Here is a 27,109-nt window from a genome sequence, read left to right on the forward strand (position 1 = left end):
GAGAGAGATAAATATTAAAAAGGAGAGGGGGGAAATGAGGGGAAGCACCAGTCTAAATTCAAAGTACACAATTCCTTCTGAAGCAGGGAGAGAGAAATCATTCCTGATCCAGTTCATTATGAGCAGGGAGAGAGACCACATTTCAAAACAAAAGGGCCATTATGCCATTGCGCCGCCAGACAGCGCCATTCACAAGATGATTTAAAAATAATGGGCTTCTCTTTTTGAGCTCAGTCCAGTTCCAACCAACAAGATAAGCCTGTAGGCAAGACCAAGTTTTTCTCTTCGTACAAGTAAGTACTTTCCTATGTTATATTCTGAATTAAGAAGTTTCTTCAAAAGGTCAGAATGTGAAACCAAAAGGAAACTTTTTAGAAAAAGCAAAAGAAAAGCAAGCCAGACTAGAAAGACTTAACAGAAAGGTCCATTGCGCTTGTAATTTTAGAATCAATAGATTTGGCCATATTTCCCCCTGCTACTGAGTCGTGTATATTTTCGAATTCCAAGCAGCAAAAGAATAGCCTCTGAGATTTTTCTGGGTGGGAGGTAGGGGAGCTCAGTTAGTATAGTTTAATATTTGCAGACTCTGTCAGATAGTCATTGAAAAACTGTAGTAAAATGTGCTGCAGGATGTCCCACAGAAACAAAGTTTTTGCAGTTTAATAAACTTTTCCCCATGTTTTTATGATAGAACCCATTAGGAAATGACATTTAAAACCAAGGAACAAAAACTGTGTTACATAGTGTAATAATTATTATCAAAATCTTCATCATGTTTTGGATCTCTGTGGAAGGGAAAATTGAATGGATGTCACAATATTTTTTCTTGTTTCTCATTCCACCCAATCCGAAAACATTGTTCATGTTTTCTGTTTTTGTGTTAGCAGCACTAGGAATGGAGCCATCAGAGAAGTATCTGTTTAAACACAAAGGATGCTATTTTATCCAAAGTTTTACTACACCAGAATACATAGATTCATTGCGGAATTTTGAAATCAGAGACAGTGATGTGTTTATAGTCTCTTATCCAAAATCAGGTAAGTTTTGTATATTTACCATGGAAAAATGTTCTGTTACATAGAAATCCATTATTCTATGCCACAAACCACAGCTATACAGCAATAGATTTCTAAGTGGCTGGTTCATGAATCAACATTTTGAGGGTGGAAGAGGATATTCAGAACAAAGGGATGTTGGGGGCAGCAGATGAATCAAACGTATGTGAATTAACACTTTCTTAGTATCTTGATGTTGTCCCCTCCATTTTTTGGAAAGTGCCTATGACTGAACAAAGCAAATATACTTTGAGATAAAAATGTAAAGAAGCAGAAAAAGAACAGAATGGGACATAGAAAGACAAACTGAGGAACAACAGACTCAGTTCAAATTTGTGCGTTGAAAAGATAAAGCAAAATACTCCAGATGTGTATCTCTGTGTCCCCACCAGATTGGTGAATTCACTGGTGCCAAGAACCCCCAGTGGCACAATGGGTTAAACCCTTGTGCCGGCAGGATTGTTCGAATCCGGGAAGCAGGGTGAGTTCTCGTCTGTCCAGGCCCGTAGCCAGGATTTTGATTCGGGAGGGGGGGGGGCTGAGTTTGATTTGGGGGGGGGGGCTGAGTCTGAGTGAAAGAGGGTCTACCCTAGCAAACCTTTTGTATCATTACCACAATACCCCCATGCATATGGGATATATTGAGCATAGTGATCAGATCATGATATGAATAAACGTAACAGCTTAAATAATGCACCAGTAAGGCCTTCTCGCGGACCACCATGAGAATTTTGGGGGGGGGGGGGCTGAAGCCCCCCAAGCCCCCCCCCCCCCCCGGCTACATGCCTGCGTCTGTCAGTTCCAGCTTCCCATGTGGGGACATGAGAGAAGTCTCCCACAGGATGGCAAAACATCCGGGCTTCCCCTGAGGTGACATCCTTGCAGACAGCCAATTCTCTCACACCAGAAGCAACTTGTAATTTCTCAAGTTACTCCTGACATGAAAAAAACTGCTTACAGATGGGTGGAGGGGAAAATTCAGAGGAGGGAAAAGTGTCTGGTCATGGCTATGACAGAAAAAGAAATAATGGAGTATTCCCAAATGGATTACACCACCTTTTTCTTTCACCTAGAGCCAAGATGAGTGACTTCTCACTGATTTACTTCTCCCCTCCCATCAGTGAGAAGCTGTGGCACTAAGGTTCTGACATTTATGCACTATTTTTCAAGCATTTATTTTGACTAATATGCATTTTCAATCATGGCCTGAAAGATATTTCTATATTTTTGCTGTTTGTATTTTGTGCAAATACGTTTTAAAATGCATTCCATGTTTTGTTTTCATTTATTTTTCCCCAACTGTAATTCAATTTCTTCTGCAAATACATCATCTGATGTCTGGAATCAGAACTACCACCACGGGACTACCATCTCATTCTAGTGGGATCTGTGTAGGAAAAAAGAACAAGTATAGTTAAAGGTGCTTCTTCGTGACTTCATGCTTTTTGGAAAAGTGGCTTATTCAAACAAGCAATGATATTAAGTGCTCAGTGTTATCATTACATTTCCAAGTTTGGCTCTGTGGCAACAACAGAGAAGGACCTTTTTTATACCCGGTTGTTCACTCATGAGAACAAGTACTTTATAAAGAGATGAAAAAAATAAAGAAGCCTGGGAATAATATTGGCAACCGATTAATGCTTTGAAGTTTCTCTATCAACCTCTGTTGATGTCATCTGAGTCAGCCAATGAGGCCTTTGCTTCAAACACTTCCTGTTAGCCTCCTCAAGCATTGTCATTTGAAAATAAAAAGTAGTTTCATGAATGAATCATATTGTTCATCTTTACACAGGCACCAGGTGGACACAACACATTTTGAGCATGATTTGTTATGAAGGTCATCGAAACGGGACTGAAAGCATAGATCTGTTTGATAGAGCTCCATGGCTGGAGTACAACTTTCGCAAAATGGATTATGCCAATCGCCCATCACCTCGTCATTTTACTACACACATGCACTATCAATTTATGCCAATGGGTTTAGATAAACAGAGAACCAAGGTAGGTCTGCTACTTCTGCTATTAAATGTGCATAATTGCTCTGAGTTTGCCAGAAGCAGAGTATCTACAGGGGTACATTTCTGTAGTGCAATTTCTGGGAGCCAACAAAGTTTGTGAGAGTCAGTGTGGTATAAAGGTTAGAATGTTGATCTTATGACCATGGAGACCAGAGTTTGACCCCCTGGTAATGAAATCACAACTAAAGATTCATATCATATTGATAATATGATAATATATGGATTAAATGCAGCAATTCCATTTTTCAGTATTCTCAATGGCAAGGGTGTTATAAAATTCTATATCCGTTGAACAACCCTGATGCATTCTTTTGTGAGTAGGATAACATCTCAATTTTATCCTTGAGATTAGTAATTTTAAGTATGTTTTCTTTTTATCTGTGACTTCTTTTTTCTATATACCTGTGTTGTGATTTTGTTGTTGTGTGCCAGTAAAGGCTGTGTGTGAGAGTCCACCTGAAGGCGTGCACGCACAGATACGCACAACTAAAGATACAGCTATATGCTATTCTGGTTTTGTGAGCCTCAACAACTCCATTTTGACAATAGCTGACATTTGCCCATGGCTTATTTTCTTGACTGAGCTCTGTCATTTGTCCTATGCTAGAAAGGCTGTAATTGCAATATTGTGTGACCAGGGCCAACAATCAGAAGTTACGGCTCATACAGTGCCAAACTCTGAAGGCATCCTCATAAACACCAAGCAGTCTATGGCTACATTCTTTTTAAAAAATGTATGTTTTTATTGCTGGCACAGGTAGAATAATATCACAATACATCACCATTTCCAAATACATATCAAATATTGTTTTCATAGCATTCTTATCCTTACCTATTCCACCTTTATCTCCCACTTGTGTCTATCAATTTTACACCCCTCTCCTCCTCCCCCCACCCCCATCCTCTGGGAGCAGTGCTTGTCTTCATTCAAATATTATTTTAATTCAAGAATTGTGGAAAGAGAATGGTTCAGCTCTTATATCTTTCTTTTCCTTCGACTTTATCTATCAATCTTCCCCATTCCTGAACCCAGGTCTTCTTGATTCGGCATGATGTATATTTGGCTCTTCTTTCAGAGATGTAGTCCTGAAGTATAAAGTCTGCTAGGTAATCATACCATTTTTAACTTCCCACTTTCTATGGTCTTTTCATCCCAAGGCCACAGTTTCTTGGGTGGCAACGATCGTGTATTTTATAATTTTTCCCCAAGCTTTATGTTGCCATTCTTGTCTAATTTCTGGGTGAAAAATTCTTTTTTATTCAAAACCAATTTATGCCCTATTTATTCTTCCATTTCCTTCTTTACTTTATTATAAAAATCTTGTACTCTGTCGCATTCCCACCACATATGTATATAGGAGCCAATTTTTCCACATCTGTGCCAACACAATATTGTTGTTGTTTTAGTTATGTGTGTTAGTTTAATTGGAGTTCTGTACCATTTAGTCAGTATTTTCCTTTGTGTTTCTCTAATCCTTATATACTTGATAGTTTTGATTGAATTTGATCCAGTGTTCAATGTCTGAATCATTGTTATTTAGATCCCCTTTCCATCTCTCTACCGATGTTTGTTTCAATTTATATTGAATTCTAACTAATTCTGTGGCTATATTCTATAGTGGTCACATAGACCTCAGATGAGGATCACCATGTTCTATAAAATACCAAAGCTTGAAATAAACTTTATCTGTCTTGGCCAGATAGATAAAGTTTGTGAGCTGGTTGACAGTGCTGAGACTTAATAGATTCTTTGGCCAATGGTTTGTTGCCTGTTTGCTTTCTGTCCAGTTTCAGGGCTCATCCTAACTTCATGTCCCATGTGGAGGTACACTTAAGGGCTGATGCTTCAGTCCTGCCCCCATTTGGGGGCTGTTGTCCATGGTCTACTACACATGACCCCAAAGTACCTGGCTGCTGCCTCATTTGAAAACACCACACTATGCAATACTGTGCACTTACTCTCTGACTTTGCCTGAGGTGGAAGCCTGGTCACAGGAGGAATAAGTGTTAAGCTGAGAGGGTCCCTGAGTTGGAAGGTTGGATCAGGGACCAGGAATCTCTGATGCCAGTCCACTGGGAATTGTGTATCAATTATAGAATGACATGTGAATCAGTTTGCATTAATATGGGTCTTGGTTTGGGAAATACTTAAGGAAAGATGAGTCCTGGGAACTCTTTTGAATTAGGACCTCTCACTAATCTTTACTCACCTCCACCTTCTTTTAATGTAATCGACCTTTCCCTTCTATGTTGGTTGAGATCTGAAATTACTCAATTTGAATCCGAAGCCTTTGGAGGCATGTGAACAGAAAATGAAGATGTGTGTTGTGTGCTACAGTGAGTGGTCAAGTTTAAAACTCAGTGTCTTAGCAAATATAGACGGGGTACAAGTGAGAAATGAAAAAAGAAATAAGTAAGCAAAAGAAACCAAGAGAAAACACATTTTAATTTATGAGCATGTTGGATGAAAAATGCATGGCTGCCAGCAAAAGCATGTGTGTGTTTCCCCCTTTCTTGTGTGTTTATGGTGATTGGGAAAAACAAGAATGAGAGGCTAACTTCTAACAGAAGAAATAAATTCCTGTCTAAAAACTACTCCACTGGAGCTACAAGACTCCATTGGAGGAGACATATATACAATGATTGTTCCATCATCTCACAAGAGGAATAAGCTTTTTCTGATGTGAGAAATGTGCATTACTGAATACATGAAGAATTCCTTGATTAAGAATTCTTGTGAATCCAACTTAGAGTTACAGAACAACTGCATTGAGTCATGTAAATCAAACAGCTGTACTATGTTGTTTATAAAGGACAGAGTATGTGAATACGTTAAATTGACTCAATGGAAAAAAGATGTAGAAGCCGCCATAATAGTTTCCAAAGTTCACTGGTTGCTTCATCAGGTAAAGATGGTAAACAGTTATGTAGATAAAGAAGAATGGGGGTGTTAAAGTCACAAGGTTGTACCTTGCTTCAGGTGTTGATTTACCTTGGTGATAAAAGTGATATGAAGGTAGATTCAGTGAAGCTAGAGGTTAAGCTCTTTCATGGCCATAAACGGACTGAGAACACAAGCAGTAAGAAAACAATTAAAAAGTCTTTCTTCATTAGCTACAACAAGGTAACATTTTGAGAAGCCATTTCTACCAATGCTATGTGAGACTATAGACTTTGTTGCACAAAGCCACTATTCTTCAATAGTTGCAATATCGTGGATTGAAGATAAATACCAACATAAGTACCTCCCTGCATTCACGCGGTTGTGCCAATTTTCCAATTCATGGTCCTGCAATTGTTCTTCTGCAAAGCCTTGTAACCTTGCCTTCCTGCACTTCTGCTGCTCCAGTTTTCTTTTTCAATTTTAAAACAGTTTCATAGTTTCATCAATGAATAACAAAGGGCAAAATAATGGTAAAATAGTAAATAGACACAACCAGACAGCTCAGGAATAGGAAGGGGAAGTAAGGAGAGTGAGAAAGGGGGAAGAAAATAGGAATGGGCCCATTCTTATTTCCAATTAATAGTGTTAGAGAAAGTCCCATTGCTAGATACATGTTCATATGATCAGAAATTATTTCATTAGAATTCTTAATATCATTTTAATGCAGATTATTTATGTGGCCAGAAACCCAAAGGATGTCTTGGTGTCCTTCTACCATTATGCCAAAATTGCTACCAACATTGAAGAAATAGAGGACTTTGACATTTTCATGGAGAGGTTTTTGGCTGGTAAATGTAAGCATTAATAAGTATTTTTAAATGGTTTACCTTTACCCCTGCATCATCCCCCCCCCCCCATTTGACTAAAAAAGTGAAATGTGAGGAGACCAATAATGTCACACTAGGTGCTATTAATGGCAATAAGCCAACTCCATTCTGATGTTCATCACATAGCAGCATACATCTTTGCTCACATCCACATTGTTCAGAAAAAAAATGTTAACTGTGTGCTCACTCAGGTACAGACAAGTATATAGCTTGGCAGTTGAATTCTTAAAATGTGACCGGGATCCCCACAAGCAATATCTTTTTCCAGATTCTACTTTTACAACAATTCCAGCAATTCCAGGCTAAGGATAGCTCAGTGAATGTGATGATCAACATACAAAAAATTGCACACCATGATTGCTATAATGAACAGTTTTGGTGTGGTGGAAAAGCTGTGTCAAGTGCAAAAATGTTTCTATAAATATAAAGGAAATTCCAAAATGTTTTATTTCTTTTTTTCATGAAAGATTGATTCATAAATATAACCATACCAATTCCTTCTAAAGGGAAGAGAGCACAGATGTCTATCTTGAAACTTGTCTTGTAAGATAAGATTATATGGTAGCATTTGGTTCCGAATCTTGCTTTTCCTTAATATTTGTGAACAACAAAATCATATCACAGAGTTTCTAGGATTAGTTTATTCATTCAATATGTTGTTACGATCATGATTCACATACTGACCCACAACATAGTGCTCTTTGGGACACAGCCATTCCCCATGCCATCCTATGATTGGCATCCAAGGATTCTGGCTCTTCAGTTTTATTTCAACACTGGTGATAGGAGAGCATCCAAGGCAGCATCTCAAATGAGCAGAATGGGTTTCGAAAATCCAAGGGAGACTCAGAGCAAACCCTAGTGTCTGTTTCCTTTTCCCCAGAATTATCTGCATAAAGCACCTTCCTAATTCTGCAGAATGGCAAGACAAGCCTTCGGTTGAGACCAAACCTAAGCTGGAATTTTACAGCTCCTGACATCACAACCACTGGTGCCAAATGCCATCTTAACTATACTAACACCTACTCTTTCTTCCACAAGTGCTAGGTGATTTATGGTTAGACCACATAGAAGGTTGGTCTGCTCAGAAGGACAATTTGAATATTCTGTTCCTTATGTATGAAGAAATGAAGAAGGTAAGATCTTACATATCTTTTCTGTTTTTTCAATAACACTTTGTCAGAGACTATTTTGAGAAGAGGTAACAGTCTGTATGTTCATAACTATAAGGAAACTACTTCATCACAGTAGAGAATGGATCCAATTTAAATCTGGTTTCTGCCTCCTGAAGAATTCTGGGGTTTGTAGTTTAGTAAGGCTGTTAAAGGTTCCTCTCTACAAACCCCAGAATTCTGCAGGAGGCAGAAACTGGATTTAAAGTGGATTCATTCTCTATTGTGAGGAGGTCCTAGTAGTTCTTTCTTGGATCAATGGTCCCTGTTGGCGGGCAGGAAAAGATATTTAAAGATGGGCCTAAAGCCAACCTTAAAAACTGTGGCATAGACAATGAGAACTGGGAAGCCCTGGCCTTTGAGCATTCTAACTGGAAGTCAGCTGTTACCAACAGTGCTGTGGAATTCAAAGAGGCATGAATGTAGGGCGAAAGGGAGAAATATTTCAAGAGGAAGGTGCATCAAGCCAACCCTGACCAGGACCGCCTTCCACCTGGAAATTGATGTCCTCACTGCAGGAGAACATGCAGATCAAGAATAGGTCTCTTTTGGTTATGACGTTTGTGACCATAACCTTTTGGAAAACAAGAATCTCCAAAGCCATTTTGGAAGGTGACCTTTTGGAGATTAATTGGCATCCACACCATATGGAATATGATAACCTTTTTGCAATTTATGATTTTCCTGAGATTAGCTAAAACTCATTTGAATCAATCTTCTCTTTAGTGGTATATATCCCCTAACATTCATGCAAGGCAAATTAGGTTTCTCAGCTATTAGATTGATATACCTGGTTATATCTTTAAACTGTTATTTATTTATTCATTCATTCATTTACGACATTTTTATCCCACCTTTCTCCACCCCGGAGGGGACACAAAACAGCTTATACTTAGGCAGCTAGTCGATGTCTTCAAAAACAATTTACAATTAAAATAGGCATTTAAAATAGAAGTATAAAATACATAAACATTTTTAACATATAAACAATATCTTCACTGTTAACCACATTATCCAAAATCATAGTCTGGGCCATTCCAATAGTTATTACACATAATTTCATATTTATCTATTTTGCAAGATCTCCAAAGGCTTGATCAAAATGCCATGTTTTCACTTTCTTATGGAAGATCAGGAGGGAAGGGGTTGATCTAATATCCCTAGAGAGGGAATTCCACAGCTGGGGGGCCGCCTGTCATGCCTGTGAAGGAGGCGGGACTGAGAACAGGGTGTCCCCAGCCAATCTTAAACACTGAGATGATTCATAGGGAGAGATCCATTCGGACAGGTAAGCTGGGCCAGAATCGCTTTATACGTTAAGCCAGCACTTTGAGTTGTGCTTAGTAGCAGACTGGCAGCCAATGGAGCTGGTGTAGCAGGGGGATTGTAGGCTCCCTGTATGCCACTCCAGTGAGCAATCTGGCTGCTGCCCATTGGATCTTTTGAATCATAGAATCATAGAGTTGGACGAGACCCCATCCAGTCCAACCCCCTGCCAAGAAGCAGGAAAATTGCATTCAAATCACCCCTGACAGATGGCCATCCAGCCTCTGTTTAAAAGCTTCCAAAGAAGGAGCCTTCACCACACTCCACCACAGTCTTCAAAGGCAACCCCATGTAGGGTGCTTTGCAGTAGTTTATTTGGGATGTAACCAGAGCATGGATACAGTGGCCAAGTCTGACTTCCCAAGGTATGGGTGCAACTGGCACACAAGTTTTAATTGTGTGAATGCTCCCCAGGCCACCATTGAGACCTGGGGTTCCAGGCTCAGCGATGAGTTCAAGAGAACTCCCAAGTTGCGAACTTAAGTCTTCAGTGGGAATGTAACCCCTGTCCAACACAGGCTGTAACCCTATACTCTGTTTGGCCTTGTGACTTGACCAGGGGGACCTCTATCTTGTCTGGATTCAATTTCAATTTATTCACTCTCATCCAGATCATCACAGCTGCCTTGCATCGGTTCAAAACCTGAACAGCCTTTTTTAGGAACAAAGATTTATGCTAATGCACAAAATATATAGCAGATCTTCAGAAATGTTGTTTTCATTGCCTAAAAAACATCTACTTTCCCATAAAATACTTGGAAGGCCATCATACTCAGACACGAGTGATCACCAATGACAATGAGATGCCTTGCTCAATATTTGTTATTAAATAATTCCTACTAACTGGTCAGATATATGAAATGTTGTCAATCATGGAGTCATTCCCTACATGATATAGTAATTTAACCATATCCCATTTCAGAATCTGAAAAGCTCCATTCTGAAAATGTGTAACTTCCTAGGAAAGAGTTTGACTGAAAAAGTGCTGGATGATATTGTGGTTAAGGCTTCATTTGAAAACATGAGAACGAATTCTAGTATACACGTTGAAAACCTGTCTCCTGAGCTCTTAGATCACAGCAAAGGGCGCTTTCTTCGCAAAGGTAAGTCTGTGGCTGGTGACAATAAATAGGAGTGTTTCTCTGGAGGTGCAAAGCCTCACTTAGCACCTGCTGCATTAAGTTTTAGGCCAGGCCTGCACAAGCTGTACCTTTCTCAACTCCCAAAAGCCCTCGTCAGCTTGTTAGGTCTTCTTGAAAGTAGAATTCCAAAAAGTGCTGCGGTTGTGGCACAAAAGTTTGTGGCCTTTCTAATTGACCTCGCAACAAACATGAAACAATAGGCAGTTGTACAGTAGTGGCATACCAATCATCCTCAGTTCTGCACAATAAAGTTTGCCTGCCATCCCCACTGTAGATAACAGAGTAATAACCATCACATTAATCTTCCTTTCTCTCTGAATTCTGCACCAGGTATTATTGGAGACTGGAAAAACACAATGACGGTTGCACAAAGTGAAAGGTTTGACAGAGTTTTCAAGGAACGAATGGAAAAGCTGCCCTTCAAGTTCTGCTGGGATATGAATGATGAATTATAAATCAAACCCTTTCACATTTGCATTGTCTGCTTTTAATTTGGTGAATCTCAGAATTGTCCAGCCCTGTTTCAAAATCAGTTTTCAAGAGGTTCAAGATCAGGACAAAGATACATTTTTTACATACATTTGTCATAATGGCAAAATTTTGAATGTAATTTCTCAAAATATACACAATATTAAAAAAAATCTCACTGAGGTATAGATAATATGTATAAGCAGAAAAATAATAGTAGATGCCAAAAGTTAAAGTATGGTAGGTTGTATTGAATAATATGTATCTGCTGTAAAACAAACAATGTATAACAAATGTATTGAATTATGATAAAATAATAAAAATATTTTAAAAAGTTCTCATTGAGGCTGGGTGTTGGTTCACACTTGGGATGGGATAATTCTGTGTCCTATATTTTATACAATATATTCCTTGATATACACAATTTGGTATGCTGCATTTTTTTGTCAGAGAACTGCGCTAGTAAAATGACCAAATCAAACCTAAACTCTCCCAAGAAATCATAATGGCACGATATTTTGCAAGACCTGAGTGGCACAGCGGACTGAAATTTCCAGCTCTGCCCACAAGGAACCAGAAGCAGTCTGCAAGATGTTGCAATTCTTGCTTATGTCAGAAATCCCTTGCAAGAGGGCTTCAAAATGTTAGTCTGCCATGTCCCAAACAGAAGAAAAGATCCCTATCACTCACAGTAGCTGTTCCTCAAAAAGTTTCTATATTATTGAATAGGTGGGCCCTGGGAATACAAACCTGAAGTTATGCATTAATAATCGCAGTTGAGAATTCCAGGCAATAAATGAAGTCACATTAATCAAACCAGTCATTACTTTATGAAGTATTAGCTGTACCCTGGTTGCACGTTGCTGTGGCCCTCAGAAAACAGGAATTCCAGACATAAAACAATCTGGGCTAGGAAACACCTCCCCACAAAGGTTTCCTGCATGCAGGAAGAAGCCAGGCTTTTAAGCTGCAAGGCTTTTCAAAGGTTATCAAGGTGGGAAATGCATGTGTATATGTATATGTGTGTATGCGTGTGCATGTGTATATATGTGTGTGTATGTGTATATTTATATGTGCTTGTGTATATGTATATGTGTATGTGTGTACATGTGTATATGTATATGTGTATATTAGGTATGGTTAGGTCCAGTCAGAATCCTCGTTATTCGGATCAAATTCCTTTTTGAAGCAATTTCGAAGTGATTTGGGAACCCAGAAGTATCCTTGCCCTTTCAAAGCCACTGTCACCATCTTTGTTCCGACTCAGGAAGTGAATCGGCAATGACTCAGTTTTTGGAGGCAAGCAGCAGCTTGCATGCTGGGATGCTTGCCTCAAGCCAATGACAAGGGAGGGAAGAAGGGCAGGGCAGGGCAGCACATAAGGGCAGCTGGGAGAAATGTTCTTCTCTTGCCTTCCACTGCCAATTTCCCTTTTAGAAGCAGTGAATTAAACTTTCAAGAGACCTCAATCCCCTTTGGGTTACACTTTGGATTTTGGAATCCCAGAAAGTCCCTTTGGACTTGCAAATCCCATTTTCTGCTAATAATTTCCTTGCTGAACCATCAAATGCAAGTTTAAAGGTCCTTTTCTCTCCTTGGGGTTACACATTGTACTTTGGGAAACAAGGAATCTCCTAATCTGCTAATAATTTACTTGCTGAGCCACCAAATACAAGTTTAAAGGTCTTTTTCTCTCCTTGGGGTTACACATTGTACTTTGGGAAACAAGAAATCTCCTAATCTGCTAATAATTTCCTTGCCGAACCACCAAATACAAGTTTAAAGGCTTGGCCTCCGCTTATCTTGGAAACAAGCAAATGTAATAAATTAATTTAATGTTATGAGATAAATTCCATTTTTTTCATATTCAGAGATGTCTGCTCTAGACAAAAATGCAAAACAGAGAGATAGACTTACATTTTCCAAAAGAATCCTGGAGGTAGCACATTTCTTCTTCTTGTAATATTCCTTATTAGATAAATGAAGTTACTTTAAAAATTGTCTAAAACCCAGGGATTGTCTAAACATGTTGAAATTTAGTATACTGACAGAGGAGAATGTTTTCTGCCACTGTGGCAAGTTTTGTCAGTAGCTGTCTAAAAATGAGGGAAAGGGAATCCCCAGAAGTTTTCCCTGTTCCGTTTGCAGTTTTTCCTGTATTGCGCAATCGCGCCCGCCATTAACGAAGCGATTCGGAAATTTCGGAAATTTCAAAAAATTCTGACTTTTTTCAGAAAATTTCAGAAATCATTTCCAAATTGAATTGTCAGTGCCCCCTACATCTGAAACAGGTTTTGAATCATTTTTTCCTTGCACAAACAAGCCTAGTGTATATGTATATATTGTGTGGTTTGCATGTGTATATGTATATATGTGTATGTATGTGTATATGTGTATGTGTGTGCATGTGTATATGTATATGTGTATATATGTGTATGTGTTATGTATGTGTATGTGTGTATATATGTATTTATGTGTGTATATATGTATATATATGAGTGTATATGTGTGTGTATGTATGTACAAGTGTATATATGCGTGTGTGTGTGTTGTTTGTATATTTGTGCAGGCCTGGCCTACTTGGGCCCTCCAGACATTTTGGACTTCAATTCCCACAATTCCTAACAGCCGGAACAGCATGTTTGGTGCAGATCCTTCATTGTTTGAGTCTACAGTGCTCTCTAGCTGTAGGTGAACTACAACTCTCTTTGAATACCCCTATTTTGCAGATTTTCACTTATCGCGGGGGGGGGGGGCTTGGAAGGGAACCCTCACAATAAGTGAGGGAACACTACTAGCTGTACCCGGCCACTTGTTGCTGTGGCGTAGTGTGGTGGTATGGAAAATAAAATAATGAGAAAGTGCTCATACTTAATATATTTTATTTCTTAATGCTTGTGGATAAACAGTATTTCTTGTTGTTCCTTTGTCAGTGTTGATGTAGAGATTGTGTGGTTTTCCGACTCTGGAATATGCAACATACAACTGTCCATGTGAGAAGCATTCGGTGTCTAGATCTATGCCACACAGTTCTAATTATTGTCCTTGTCCTTTGTTGATTGTGCTTGCAAAAGCCAGTCGAATAGGGAATTGAAGCCTGGTGAATTGAAATGGCATATCTGTAGGAATCATTGGAATGCATGGGATCAGGACGTCTTCTCCTTTGAATGGTCTTGTCAGGATTGTTGCTTCATTGACGTTGTGCATTTGACTGCAATGCTTTGACTGCAAGGCATGTGCCATTGCATAGTTTTGGCTAATTGATGTTTCTCAACATGATAACAGGCACGCCCAATTTCAAATGCAGTATATGTGGTGGCAGTCCCGGCAGATCCAGATAATTCAATCATTCTGTTGGATAATTAACTGCCTCATCTGCTTCCACAACATTGTCGATGGATTTGTATGTTACTGCTTAACTTTGAATGTTTGACTGAATGATATGGTTAAGTGCATAGATTTCTGTGTTTTTTGGTGCCAGAATTGCTCGTTCTCCTAGCCAGTCGTGATTCTTGTAGTTGTTTTGTATGTTTGGAAATACTTTTTCTATCAATTCTTGTTTTGATGTCACAATGCTGCAGAAGTTTTGAGGCAATGTAATTTGTTCCGTGGTCTGATCTACTGGTACCTTGCCATTCCCTATGTCTAGCAATTGATGAGAGAATATTTCTGCTGACTGGTCATTCTAGAGTCAGACACGCGTATTTGTTGTTAATCTTAATGTTTTAACATGTTGTCACGAAGTGGAGTATTTCAGGCATTTATTTCATCAGCTGGTGTTGATCGTGGAATTTCCTGTTAATGTTTGTCTGAAATCTCCTGCCAATAGTATTATTGTGTTTCCAAATGGTCCTTTACTGGCACGCAAATCTTGTAGTGTTCGATCCAGAGCCTCAAGGGATGTTTTGGGTGACATTATGCATTCATCCCAAATCATAAGTTTGCATTTCTGTAATACTTTTCCCATGCTGGATGTTTTGAGATGTTGCACGTTGGAACTTTCAATGTATTCCATATTCAATGGCAATTTCAAAGCAGAATGCCCAGTTCTTCCACCTGGTAGCAATGTTGCTGATATTCCAGACGAAGCAAGATCTATGTAATTTTGAAATTGAATTGCTGCCAGAATCAGTATTATTAGGAACATTTTACCTGTTCCTTCTGACTCAAGATTTCTCCTTCCCCATTATGGATAGTGTTCATTATTTGATCGTAAACGCCTCTTTGCTCCTGTGTTAGCTTCGGAATATTTTATTGTACATGGGAATGCACATTAACTTTTCAACCCTAAGAACCAGTACTTTTTTAGAATTATTGTGTTGCTTGAACAAGTACAATGAAAACTTTAGTATTAAGGTATGTAATAATCTTCTTGATGATCAATACAAAACATTATAAGTAATTAGCTATAAATGAGAAAACGACCTAACTCTTCCATTTCAGGTGGAAACTAGAGATGGCCATTTAGGATGGTAAATGCTGGATTATCCCAGGTTGATTCTGAGTGCCCCCCCCCCCCCCAGCCCTACCCTATGGCGGTAGGAGGGAGTTCTGACTATCCAGCAATGCTTAACCAGCACTGCCACATGGCCACCATTATCACCCCTCTCCTATTTTCATTGCTGCAGTAACCAGTGGATGCAACATGGCTGGTGTTGGTGGAATAACATCTGTTGTTGCTGGAGTAACATCTGCTGGGGCACCAGAGTGATGCAGGAGGGGGAGAAAAGGAATCACTCCTCCTCCAATCACCTCATCACTCTAGCTATGGTCACTCCAGGCAATGAGTGACCTTCATGTGCTATGTTGTGCCCACTGGCTGCTGCAAAGAAAAGAGCAGAGGGACATAGCACATTTAATATCACCGGATTGCCCAAGCTCAGGAAATACAGGATGGCCATGTAAATAAGTGTAGCCAGTTCAGTCTTGGACCTGATCTAACTGCTTGCAGAGGTCCAAAGTTGTGGTTTGTTCCAGATTTTGGAAGGAGAATGCTCCATGGCTGACTGATTCAGCATCATGGCCTTTGCAATTGCTTGAAGCTATGAATTAATTTTGGCCTCATTGAAATAACTTTCAATGAAGAAATGCTGAAATTATGCAGTGCTGAATGCCCTGCATTGTCTTATTCTGAGAACACTGAGTTAGTGCTTTTGAATGTGCTTAATACCGATAAGAGGAGCTACGTATTAAACTCACTAAGAAATAAATGTCTTTCAGAAGCCTATTCAACAGAAAACCAGCAAGGGCAGCGTGGGAAAATAAGGGAGCTAGTTTGCTTCATTTTTTAGTCTGTCTACGAAGCAGTTACAACCCAATCAATTGTAGAAAAATTAAGGTTCCGAATACATGTATACATATTTTGGTTTTAGTGTACCCAGCTGCACAGTTTAAATGCAACCTTATTGTATTTGAATGTTATTGTCCATCAATACAGTGAAACTCCCAGAACAACTTTGACACTTTATTTGGAACTCCTTGGCGCACACCTCTTGTGAGTCTTGGCAAACATAGAACGGTCTTTGTGGACGAGTTCATCCTCACTGCTGGACTGAGTTGCTGCAGATCCTTTGACAAAGCAATAAGGTGAGTCTGAGAAAACTTGAGCAACAAAGACAAAGGAGAGGTAAGAGCCACATCTCATGAAGGGCACAGTCTTGGGGAAAAGACATGTAGAATACTAGCAATTTCATGAAGTTCATAAAAATAGCTAGCTTGCCTGCAAGGGTCCTATGGGCATCTGATCCCCAGATAAATCCTGATCGGAAATGGGCCATATCTTTTTGCCAGAAAACAAACTTTGACAAGGGGCTCAGGTTCAAGATGCACCTCTACTTCCCAGAAGTGGGGATAACATGGTGAGATTATTAATGTCTCATAATTAATTTTGGTTTTTTCCCCTTTTTTGGTCTTGGTTGTTTGTTTGTCCCTATATTGTTGTTTGTAATTCAATGTATATGGGACCTGGGGCAGCAATAAGTTGTTTAGATCAGAGGGGGATATGGTGATGGCTAGGTCACATGTCCTTATAGTGGAAGGAAAGAAAGGTGTTTAATACCTATCCCACCTTCCAGTCACCCTGCCAGCCTGGGGAACTTGAAGAGATTAGATTTAGAAGTCCACCTTTGATGCCGAAATTGAAAGGAAAGAGTTATATGGAACTTGCTCTTTTTCATATTTTATATTCATTTGGGAATTGTTCTTACATAATTTTATTTCCTATGATATTTGCACTTTTAAGTAGATTTCTTTATCTTCCAGATGGCACATAGAAATCTCATTAGAAGTCATTGTTTATCTGGGATAATAACTAAGCAACATCTGAGTGTGGTTAAGATGCCAAAAGTAATTAATGAAAAAGAAAATATAAGTTATGACAGCTTCAGCAGTTTGCTTTTGCCAGAATCTACTGAAAAGAGCAAGAATTTGTCACCCCCTCTTCTCTCCTACTAAGTTAACTGAGTACAAACTACTGTTGCATGTTGAACAAGATTCACCTAGCCCCCACATGAGTGATCTCAAGCATGAAGGACATTTATGACAGGGATCCTGTTTCTGCCTATCACACCAGAGATCACTCTCTGCAAGAGATGAGAATGTCAGTCTCTTCTTAATCAATTGGAGAAGAGATGCCCTTACTCCCAGAAGCAGCAGCAGCTGCCCAGTATGTGGGGACTAGTGGCCTCAGGATTCACTGCATCGCACTGAATTTGAACTTTAATGTATCTAGAATTCCTCAACTGGAATCTGGTCAACGTTTGTTTTTGTTTTAAAAAAACAGTTGTAATAAGTGTTTAGCTTAACAGAAGATTTAGCATGATTCAGAATGCCTTTATGCAACTAAATCTATTGGTAGGGAGTCAACATGTTTTAGAATTTCAAAGTGTTCGGAACAACAGTGGTTTTAGAGATACTAATCCTTCTGCCTCTGCTTCTCAGCATATCATCATAATCAGCATCACGATTTTGATGGATTGCACCTCACGGAAGTTGAAAGGAATGCATTTCTCATACATCTGATCAGAAGGACTTTAACTGAGTTACATGGGAGATACAGGCAATATTTGTGAAATGACTTCAATGATACACAGGGACTTGGACCAATAGTAAAAGAAGGCAAAAGTAGGCAGAAAACAAACATAAAGAATCAGCTGGGGAGAATGGCCCATAGTCATAAGTGTCTTTACACTAACAGAGAGAACTTGGGTTATAAAGAAGATGAAAATGAACTCTTAACACAGGAAGGCCAATATGATTTAATATATGTAGAGCTGGGCACCTTGTAGGACTGGTATACATGTATGTCCCTGTAGGGTAGGTTTTTCATTAAATGGCCCTTGTTGTTCTTTCCAAGTCTAATATTCTATTATACTATGATCTCTGAGTACTGGAGAAATGATTGGATTTTACAGAGATTTATAATAAATGAATCAATATCCATGTATTACTTTGTTGTTTTTCATCCCTGCCTATTAAGGAGAAAAACAATTGTCATTTTGTTTTTTGATGCCAAAGACACTAGCAATGGAGCCATCAGAGAAGTATATGTTCAAACACAAAGGATCTTATTTTGTCCGAGATCTGGCTACACCAGAACACATTGATTCACTGGAGGAATTTGAAATCAGAGACAGTGATGTGTTTGTAGTCACTTTTCCTAAATCAGGTAAGATTGGTCATATTTTCCTTGCAAATGATACTCTGCCATATATAATTCCATTATCCCAAATCAACATGTCATACCTGTATAGTATGACAGTTTTAACTGATTATTCATTTTTAAGGTAATTATAAAGGAACAATTTAAGTTTTGAGAAATGGAGAAAAGAAAAATTACTTTACACATAGAAAAATGCTGTTAATAGATATTGCAGTCCTTGGAATGACACTCAATTAGTGTTTAAAAGTAACACTAAAACTATGACTGAACCTTTTGTATCTTAACCTCATTGTGGTCTATGATTCCTTTCCCATTCTTCCTTTATTGTCTCAACTGTTCTTGCAATTTAAATTATATGTTCATTAAGAAATGGAATGGCGTTTTCCTTCACATTGCCCTTCAAGTAAAAAGTCCCCTGATGCCTTGGAATGAATTCAACCGAGCTGTTCATATTGATACAGGCACTCTGTGGACACAGCAAATTTTGAGCCTCATTTATCATGAAGGTCATAGAAATGGGACTGAAGATACAGACCTCCATGACAGAGTTCCATGGCTGGAGTATAATGTCTTCAATAAAGATTATGCCAATTGGCCATCGCCTCGTCTCTTTGCCTCCCATCTGCCCTACCACTTAATGCCTAAGGGATTAAGAAATGGAAAAGCCAAGGTAGAGCATACTAAATCTATCACTTCATTCATTTGATTTGCTAACATGACATGAATAACTGCCCTGAGTTTGTCAGATACAGAGAATACATTTCTACAATGAGATTTACTGGAGTTAGCAAGTTTTGCAGGGGAGGATTTGATCCAATGACTTGTAAGACACACACAAATTAAGACCAAAGACAGATAAGAGAGAAAAAGCTTTGTTTTAAATAATTTACAGAAGATGCAGACATGCTGTGGGCAAAAATGAAAAAGACTATGTAGGTCCTCTGAGAATAAGCAATGACAGCAAAAATGTGCATTTTTCATTCAGATAAATATAAATATCCAGTGAACACATAATAAAAAATCCTTGATACATAAAGTTCCCTTTAGGAAAAAAAAACTAGGATGATGTAGCAGCTGAAAATTTTAAAAAGATAGGCAGTATACAAAATTCAAAAATAATCATTCTACCAATACCATTTTAAGGTCAAAGAAAAGGCGTCAAATGCAATGTATTAGTTTCTGACTGAGTGTTTCATCAGGTAAAACTAGTAAGCAATCACACAGGAAGAAAAAAAGTGTTGGGATCATAGGTTGCATCTCACTTTCAAAAACTAGTCTCAAGGGATAATTGTAGAGCCAAACACTCGGGGCCATAGCCAGAAAAAAATTCTAATCATGAGAAGTAATCCCATAACACAAAATAATTTAAATAGTATGGTTCATTCTATATATTTTATTTAGACTTAATTAAATGCATTTTCTTTTTTAGTTACAAAGTTTCAAGTCTTAAAATAACTGAAAATGACTGTTAATCAATAATTTATAGTTACAAAAGAATACCACAATGTCTGTTGGAAACACTTGAAAATTGTGTCAGTACATTTTGACAGAAATCAGGCTCCATCGATAAGCTTCAGTGGACACTCAAGAGTGCAAGTCCAACCAGTCTTTTTTGACCCATTGTGCTTCTTATGTATGTTTTCAAATGTTTAAGAGTTGAAAACAATCTATATATAGACATAGCAATGGGAACCCTACTATCTGGAAAAAGGGAGGGGGGCAGAAAGGAGGGAAAGGCTTAACACCCCATTAGGAGCCTACCTCCTACCTCATGCTGAAGCAAAGAGCACAGCAGGAGGCAGAGCAGCCTTAAATAGCCTGCAGCTCTGCCCCTGTCAACCATCCCACCAAGTCTGGTCTCCTTCATGAGGGCCTTCAAATCTCCCGCGTCCCCCCACCCCAGCTTTGCCTGCCAGTTAAGGGTAGGCCAACTTGGTTGCTTCCACTATATTGGCTATTACAGCAAGTAATGACAGTGTGAATCAATTGTCAAAATTTGCTCGAGATAGTGCTTGCAGTTCTGGAGGGACTCGTTTAATTTTTACTTCTCATAGACTTAGCATGGAGATTTGGCTAACCAGTTAATATTCATGAGTAAACTAGGTTTTTTTAACCTGAATTTTTTTGAGGGGGTTTTGAACCCCTAACACAATACACCCCACTCCACCTGCCCTTCCCCACCCCACCCCTGGCCTGCCTTGGCTACAACTCTATAAACACTACACTACTTCATTGCCATTAGGAGACCTGGCACACTGGCAGTAACAGAAGTGCAATAAACTGTTTTTCTACTTTAGTAGCTGAAAAAGGACTCCTTGGGGGAATCCAGTTTTCCTTCTGTTCTATCTGAGCAAAGTGTCAAGGCTAAAGGTAAACGTAAGCATTCTACAGGCAATGCATGCCAATAGGAGCTTAACTCAGGTTGATTTTTTAAACACATTGTAATGTTAAGCTGGAATATTCATATGCAAAAGAATCCTGCAGCATCTTTGAGACAGTGAGAGAAGGATGTTACAGCTTAAATTTTCATTGATTTATGAAAGGAAGTAGTAGAAAACTTTTATGAAAGTTTACATTGCAACTTCTTTCTCTCAGTTAATCTTGAAAGTGCATTTGTTGTTGTTCATTTGTTCAGGCGTTTCCGACTCTTCGTGAGCTCATGGACCAGCCCACACCAGAGCTCCCTGTCAGCCGTCACCACCCCCAGCTCCTTCAAAGTCAATCCAGTCACTTCAAGGATGCCATCCATCCATCTTGCCCTTGAAAGTGCATAGGCAGCAGTAAATTAGGATAAAACCAGATATCACACTGAGAACTCTCGAATTTGAAAGGAAGTCCCATTGCATATTGTTCCCATGATCAGGAAATTTTACCTCATTGTTCTTTCAGGTTATTTATGTGGCCAGAAACCCAAAGGATGTCTTGGTGTCCTATTATTATTTTTCCAAATTGTCATTAAAACATGAAGAAATAGAAGATTTTGAAATTCTCATGGAGAGGTTTTTGGCTGGTAAAGGTAAGCATTAATACGAATGTGAAGATAAAAATTGCTTTCACTTCTACTGTTTGACCAAAAATTGAAATGTTGGGGAAATATTAATTCCATTACGCTGCACAAGATGTCATTACTAATAGGTTCCAAGTGATGATCAGCAATGGCCTTTGGTATCTGCTGAGATTTGGTATTAGGATCCAACATGGTTATCAAAATCCATGGTTGCTCAAGTCCAATTATACAAAATAGGCCCCACCCTAAACTACATTTCCCAGAATTCTCCTTGCTTGGGTTTCCCCTCTCCAAGTTGGAGAAGTTACTTTTAAAATGCAAGAACTGCATTGCCTCCAGATCAGCAGGACTTGGATTTCCCCCCTCCAAGTTGGAGACTTGGGGCATCATTTTTCTCCACTTGGTCAACAACCATACTTGATTCTTCGAAGAAGGGGAAGGTAAGAAACTAGTTATTTGGCAGGACACGTCTATTACAGAAAATGTTACATAGCAACATTTTGTTGTAGGTTCTGCTAATTTACCCTTACTTCTACACTGGGTAATCAGTCTAAGAACTATGTTATCTGTATCATTCCCATCCTGCTGATGATGGAATATGTAAAGGGAAGGGAGGAGAGGGACAAAGACTGATTCATGACATTGTGCTAAGGCACAGGGGAAGATGAAAGGTCACTCAGTGTCATGAATGAACAACTGCGAGGCTGTGTTCTTTGGCAAATGCAAGAGAGACTGATGGCAAACACAAGTATCTATTCACTCTTCCTCAAAATAATATCTATGAGGCATCTTCCTCATTCTGTCTATTGGCAGGACTAGCCTTTGACTGAACCCTAAGCTGCACTGGAATTTTGCAATCTATAGCACCATAGTCATAGCCGATGGTTAAATGATGCCATTTAACTGCAGTAACAGTTACTCCTTTGTCTCTTTTTCCTACAAGTGCAAGGTGATTTATGGCTAGACCATGTAGAAGGCTGGACTGCTCAGAGGGACCACTTGGATATTCTATTCCTTATGTATGAAGAAATGAAAAAAGTAAGGTACAACAGGGTTCTTTTTACTTGATGTTAAACAGCCATGAAAAGCTAGCTAACTTTGGGTGGATCTACCCTGACTCTCTATCCCAGGACAAATCAGGCATAATTACAACTAATCTTTTGAAATACATACCTCGCCTTCCAAGATAAAATGTCTTCCGTTCTGTTGGTAGGCCGATCCAAAATGTAGTGTGCCCCAAACTTACCTACAGAGTAATCTTTTAACTCAGGGGACCTAAAAATTTTGAGCTCTCCCCCTTCAAACATTTATTTCTAGATCAAACCAGATCCTAAGGAATGTGGTAAGAAGGAGTGTGTAATTTGGCAAAAGCCCATGCTGTTTTTTTCAGTGCCTGGTTTTTGGCTACCCCCTGTTCTGTTTTTAGGGAACTTCCCAAATTTGGGAGGGGTTTCTGTTTTTATGCCTGAAATTTTTGTCCATTGCCATGGGTGGGGAAACTTTAGAAGCTCATTTCTCCATCATTTTTAGGTTTATCAACATGGACTTGCCTCACTTGAAGGTCACATTTACTTCTGCAGGCCTGCCAAGTTTCAGAATGTTTCACCAATCCATTATTATTATTATTATTATTATTATTATTATTATTATTGGATTTTTTAAAAAAATAAAAGTTTTTAACTCACTGGACCCTATGGTGGCACAGTGAGTTAAACTGCTGTGCTGCTGAACTTGCTGACCGAGAGGTTGGTGGTTTGAATCCGGGAAGTGGGGTTAACTCCTGCTGTTTGCTCCAGCTTCTGCTAACCTAGCAGTTCAAAAACATACAAATGTGAGTAGATCAATAGGTATCACTTTGGTGGGAAGGTAACGGCGCTGCATGCAGTCATGCTAGGCCAGGCATGTAGCCGGGGGAGGGGGGGGGTTGAGGGGCTTCAGCCCCCCCCCCCCGAAATTCTCATGGTGGTTCGCGAAAAGGCCTTACTGGTGCATTATTTAAACTGTTATGTTTATTCATATCATGATCTGATCACCATACTCAATATATCCCATATGCATGGGGCTATTGGGGTAATGATACAAAAGGTTTGCTAGGGTAGACCCTCTTTCACTCAGACTCAGCCCCCCCCCCGAAACTCGCCCCCCCAAAACCCCCCATGAAAAAAACTCAGCCCCCCCCCCCCCGAATCGAAATCTTGGCTACGGGCCTGTGCTAGGCACTTGACTTTGGAGGTGTCTACAGACAACATCACCTCTCCAGCTTAGAAATGCAAATGAGCACTACCCCCCAGAGTCGGACATAACTAAACTTAATGTCAAGGGAAACATTTACCTTTACTTTTACTATAACATTAAAAAAAACTACAAGAGAAGGTTCTGGGAATTGAACTCCCAAGCACATACCACAAGAGGGGAGGAGAATGGAAACTCTCAACCAGGCCTTGGATTGTCTGAGAAAGAAAGTTAGAAACACACACAGAGAAAAATCTCAACTCCCATCATTCCCCAGGAGGGAGGGCAAGGTCCTTCAGTGCTTGCACTGCACAAAGTTCTGCTGGGAAAGTGAGTCCCCATTTGGGCACCGGGAAGGATGGTTGGTTGGGAAGGGATGGAGGAGCTTGCTGAGCAAAAAAAGCAAAAGAGGAGAAGCAGCTTTCCAGATTAGCGAGACTGCCCTGCCCATATGGCACCACCTCTGGTAGAGTGCCGCTCAGCCCCCTTGGTCCCCATTAGCCCCCATTAGTCAAAAAGATATGGTTGCTGTGATCTATATCAGCTAAAGCTTCAGCTGCCTTGCATCAGGCTTATTTTCATGGATTTGGTAACTGAATCTGCCAAACCATCCAAATCCTGTAAACAAAAATGAAATTGTGCACACCCCTAAAAACTAGATAAGATTTTAGATTGATGACCACATTGTGGCAGAGGAACACATTAGGCAATAGTAGGACTTGCCCATTGGAATTCTTCTTTCATATTTATAAATATAAATATGCTACTATTTGGTCAGCTCTATTAAATTAGTTGGTTGTGGAGATCTTCATTTTTGTATGATGTCATATCTAAACCTTGCCCCATTTCAGGATCTGAAAAGCTCCGTGTTGAAAATAAGTAACTTTCTGGGAAAGAGTTTGACTGAAAAAATAGTGGATGATATTGTGGATAAGGCTTCATTTGATAAAATGAGAATGGATCATAGAGTAAATTCGAAGGATGCATCTTCTGCTATTTTAGATCAAAGCAAAGGAATTTTTCTTCGAAAAGGTAGGTCTATGGCTAATGAAACTCTGTGGTGGTGCTCACATGGTGCTAACTGTATTATGTTTTAGGGATACAGAAAAATGCATTATATTATCTAGGTTTTTAAAACTTGGTTTCATTGTGCTGAATTATGCTTGTTTCTGTTCTGAGATATTTTGGATTCTGTTTGTGTTTAGTTTCATTTTAAGTACTTAACATAACATGTGTCTTTGATTCTAAGACACCTTCAATAAGATACATATTACTATCACCAACAAAAAAGATTTGTTTTTAAAAAGGTTTCTTAGAAAATCTTTTAGAATTTTAAAAATGTTATTAAATTATTAATTTTAAAATTATTGACTTTGTTCCAAAATACTTGGTGATTTCTATGGATTTCAACTGTATGGATTGTAGAATAATCAAGTCTTAGTCCCTGTAAAGAACTTGGTCATTGTTTTGCATAAAAAATATGGAATTGCAATCACTTCTCCTACAATGAACATTTACCTCACTAATGTAAAAATGTTGGCTCGCAGCTCTATTTCCATGCTCTTCTACGTACACAATACTTTTTGTTTCAATGCAGATTTGTAGAACAATCTTTTTGATAACATTTTGATGTACAATAAGGGGTTAAAATGAACAAAATACAGTAACTCAACTTTTTACGTAGGTGGTTTCAAAGGTACAACCAAAGCTTCCTATTTGTCACTGAGTAAGTTCCATTATAATGAAACAGTGGTTGTGCTGGTACGGCTGTACCAGGAGCTCCAAATTTATTTGCTTTGTATTAAATGTTTGCTTGCAGCCCTGGGTTTCAGGGACTCTGCAGACAGGTGGCTTCCTTTGGTTGCAGTCGTAGGGCAGGCTTCCTGTCCATCATCATTAAGTTTTGGTCCCGCCCCTTGCTCAGGGCAATTGGGAAGGGAAAGGAGCCATTTTTAGTTAGTCTCAGCAAGGAAAGCTAATGTACAGGATGTATGCAAGCTTCTCCTGTACAAAAGCTTCAACCCTTAAGACTTTCCAGGGGAGAACAGTCTTAAGAGCCTGGCTTCCCGCTGGGCAAAGGTTGCACGTCCTGTTCTAAAGGAAATTCTTTACAGGCCCAGCGCACAACAGAACAGAGGTGGCACTACATTTGCCAAGCATGCCATTTTATTCCACAATGGAATAGTGAGAACTGGGTGGAGCAATAACAGTCAAACTTGGCAGTGGGGTTTCTGCCAAAAAACAATGTAATGTTTAGGAAATTTTGAAAAAAAATCCTGTGGTTCTATGATGCACCCCATTTAAAAAGATATCTATATGTGGTGGAGGGAGGGGGCGGTGGCATGATGTGCATCTTACAATCAAGGAGCTGCAGGAATTTGTAAGTCAGTTTTCAACCTGAGAGCCCTCTATGAGCTATATGAACTGTCCAAAATGTCAAAACAAAAAAAGACGCAAAAGTGGCCACAAGTCTACTTTTGCTTTTGTTTTTACAGTAAACTATTTGGGGTGGAGAAATTCTCCAAGAGAGTAAGTTTGATCTCAGCCTGATAAAAAAAAAGTTTGACTAAAAAAAATCAAACTCTCCACTAGTCCTACCCTTAAGCAGATATGACATCTAGCTAAAATGAGCTATTCTGGTCGAAATAAGGTCGTTTACAATTCTATGTGTGTTGTCTGAGTGGTTTCTACATTCATAAGCATAATAAAATCTAAAGAATTCCTATTATATTGCCATGGATTTTTGTAGCTTTCTATGTGTCCACACAGTGGAGATAAGAGAACAAGCAGTTGAATAGTAACAATGTGCCAAACAACATGTGTTTATCCTAGTAAAGTGTATGGTTTTTAACCATTAATATTCCTATTATGAAAAATAGAAATTACTCACCCCTTTTATCTTCCTTTCTTTCTGAATTATGCACCAGGTACAACTGGAGACTGGAAAAATATTATGACTGTGGCACAGAGTGAAAGGTTCGACAGTGTTTTCAGGAAACGGATGGAGAAGCTGCCCTTCAAGTTCTGTTGGGATATCAATGATGTACCAAGAGAGAAACCATTTTAAAAACCCACTTTGTGGACATTTAAAATGGTGAAACACAAATTTGTGAAATCCTGTTTCAAAATCAATTTACAAAAATGAGGTGGCTGGGACAAACTATAAACATGTTAGCACAAGTTTCTCACAATGTCAAAATTCTAAATGGAATTTCTAAAAATAAATACATTTTTGGAAGCAAGTGTTCTTTGTTCAAT

The 27,109-nt window shown here is 39.0% G+C and overlaps 2 protein-coding genes across 3 annotated transcripts; both read left to right on the forward strand.

Annotated features, from left to right (window-relative positions):
- The first annotated feature begins 94 nt into the window (after nt 1-94).
- LOC132762054 (amine sulfotransferase-like) lies at nt 95-11,246 on the forward strand. 2 transcript variants are annotated; one of them, XM_060755062.2, is made up of 7 exons: nt 95-293; nt 885-1,037; nt 2,848-3,056; nt 6,685-6,811; nt 7,886-7,980; nt 10,265-10,445; nt 10,815-11,246. In XM_060755062.2, the coding sequence occupies exons 2-7, from the start codon at nt 896-898 to the stop codon at nt 10,937-10,939; spliced, it is 879 nt and encodes a 292-aa protein (XP_060611045.2). In that variant the 5' UTR covers nt 95-293; nt 885-895; the 3' UTR covers nt 10,940-11,246. The 2 variants fall into 2 exon arrangements, with proteins under 2 accessions (XP_060611045.2, XP_060611044.2); XM_060755061.2 differs by having other exon boundaries at nt 888-1,037; nt 10,815-11,245.
- Nucleotides 11,247-14,268: 3,022 nt separating this feature from the next.
- On the forward strand, nt 14,269-27,080 carry LOC132762053 (amine sulfotransferase-like). The gene is made up of 8 exons (XM_060755060.2): nt 14,269-14,355; nt 16,390-16,578; nt 18,468-18,618; nt 19,074-19,282; nt 21,502-21,628; nt 22,563-22,657; nt 24,703-24,883; nt 26,779-27,080. The coding sequence occupies exons 3-8, from the start codon at nt 18,477-18,479 to the stop codon at nt 26,916-26,918; spliced, it is 894 nt and encodes a 297-aa protein (XP_060611043.1). The 5' UTR covers nt 14,269-14,355; nt 16,390-16,578; nt 18,468-18,476; the 3' UTR covers nt 26,919-27,080.
- The last annotated feature ends 29 nt before the right edge of the window (nt 27,081-27,109 follow it).

This window comes from Anolis sagrei, chromosome 1 (assembly GCF_037176765.1).
Source record: "Anolis sagrei isolate rAnoSag1 chromosome 1, rAnoSag1.mat, whole genome shotgun sequence".
NCBI lineage: Eukaryota > Metazoa > Chordata > Lepidosauria > Squamata > Dactyloidae > Anolis > Anolis sagrei.

Bases quoted from the DNA above. Each gene is read 5' to 3' on its own strand.
- LOC132762054 (XM_060755062.2), top strand. From the start codon at position 896: ATGGAGCCATCAGAGAAGTATCTGTTTAAACACAAAGGATGCTATTTT. The intron at 3,057-6,684 runs GTAGGTCTGCTA...ATTTTAATGCAG, and splicing joins TAGATAAACAGAGAACCAAG to ATTATTTATGTGGCCAGAAA. The intron at 10,446-10,814 runs GTAAGTCTGTGG...ATTCTGCACCAG, and splicing joins AGGGCGCTTTCTTCGCAAAG to GTATTATTGGAGACTGGAAA.
- LOC132762053 (XM_060755060.2), top strand. From the start codon at position 18,477: ATGGAGCCATCAGAGAAGTATATGTTCAAACACAAAGGATCTTATTTT. The intron at 19,283-21,501 runs GTAGAGCATACT...TTGTTCTTTCAG, and splicing joins TAAGAAATGGAAAAGCCAAG to GTTATTTATGTGGCCAGAAA. The intron at 21,629-22,562 runs GTAAGCATTAAT...TTTTCCTACAAG, and splicing joins GAGGTTTTTGGCTGGTAAAG to TGCAAGGTGATTTATGGCTA.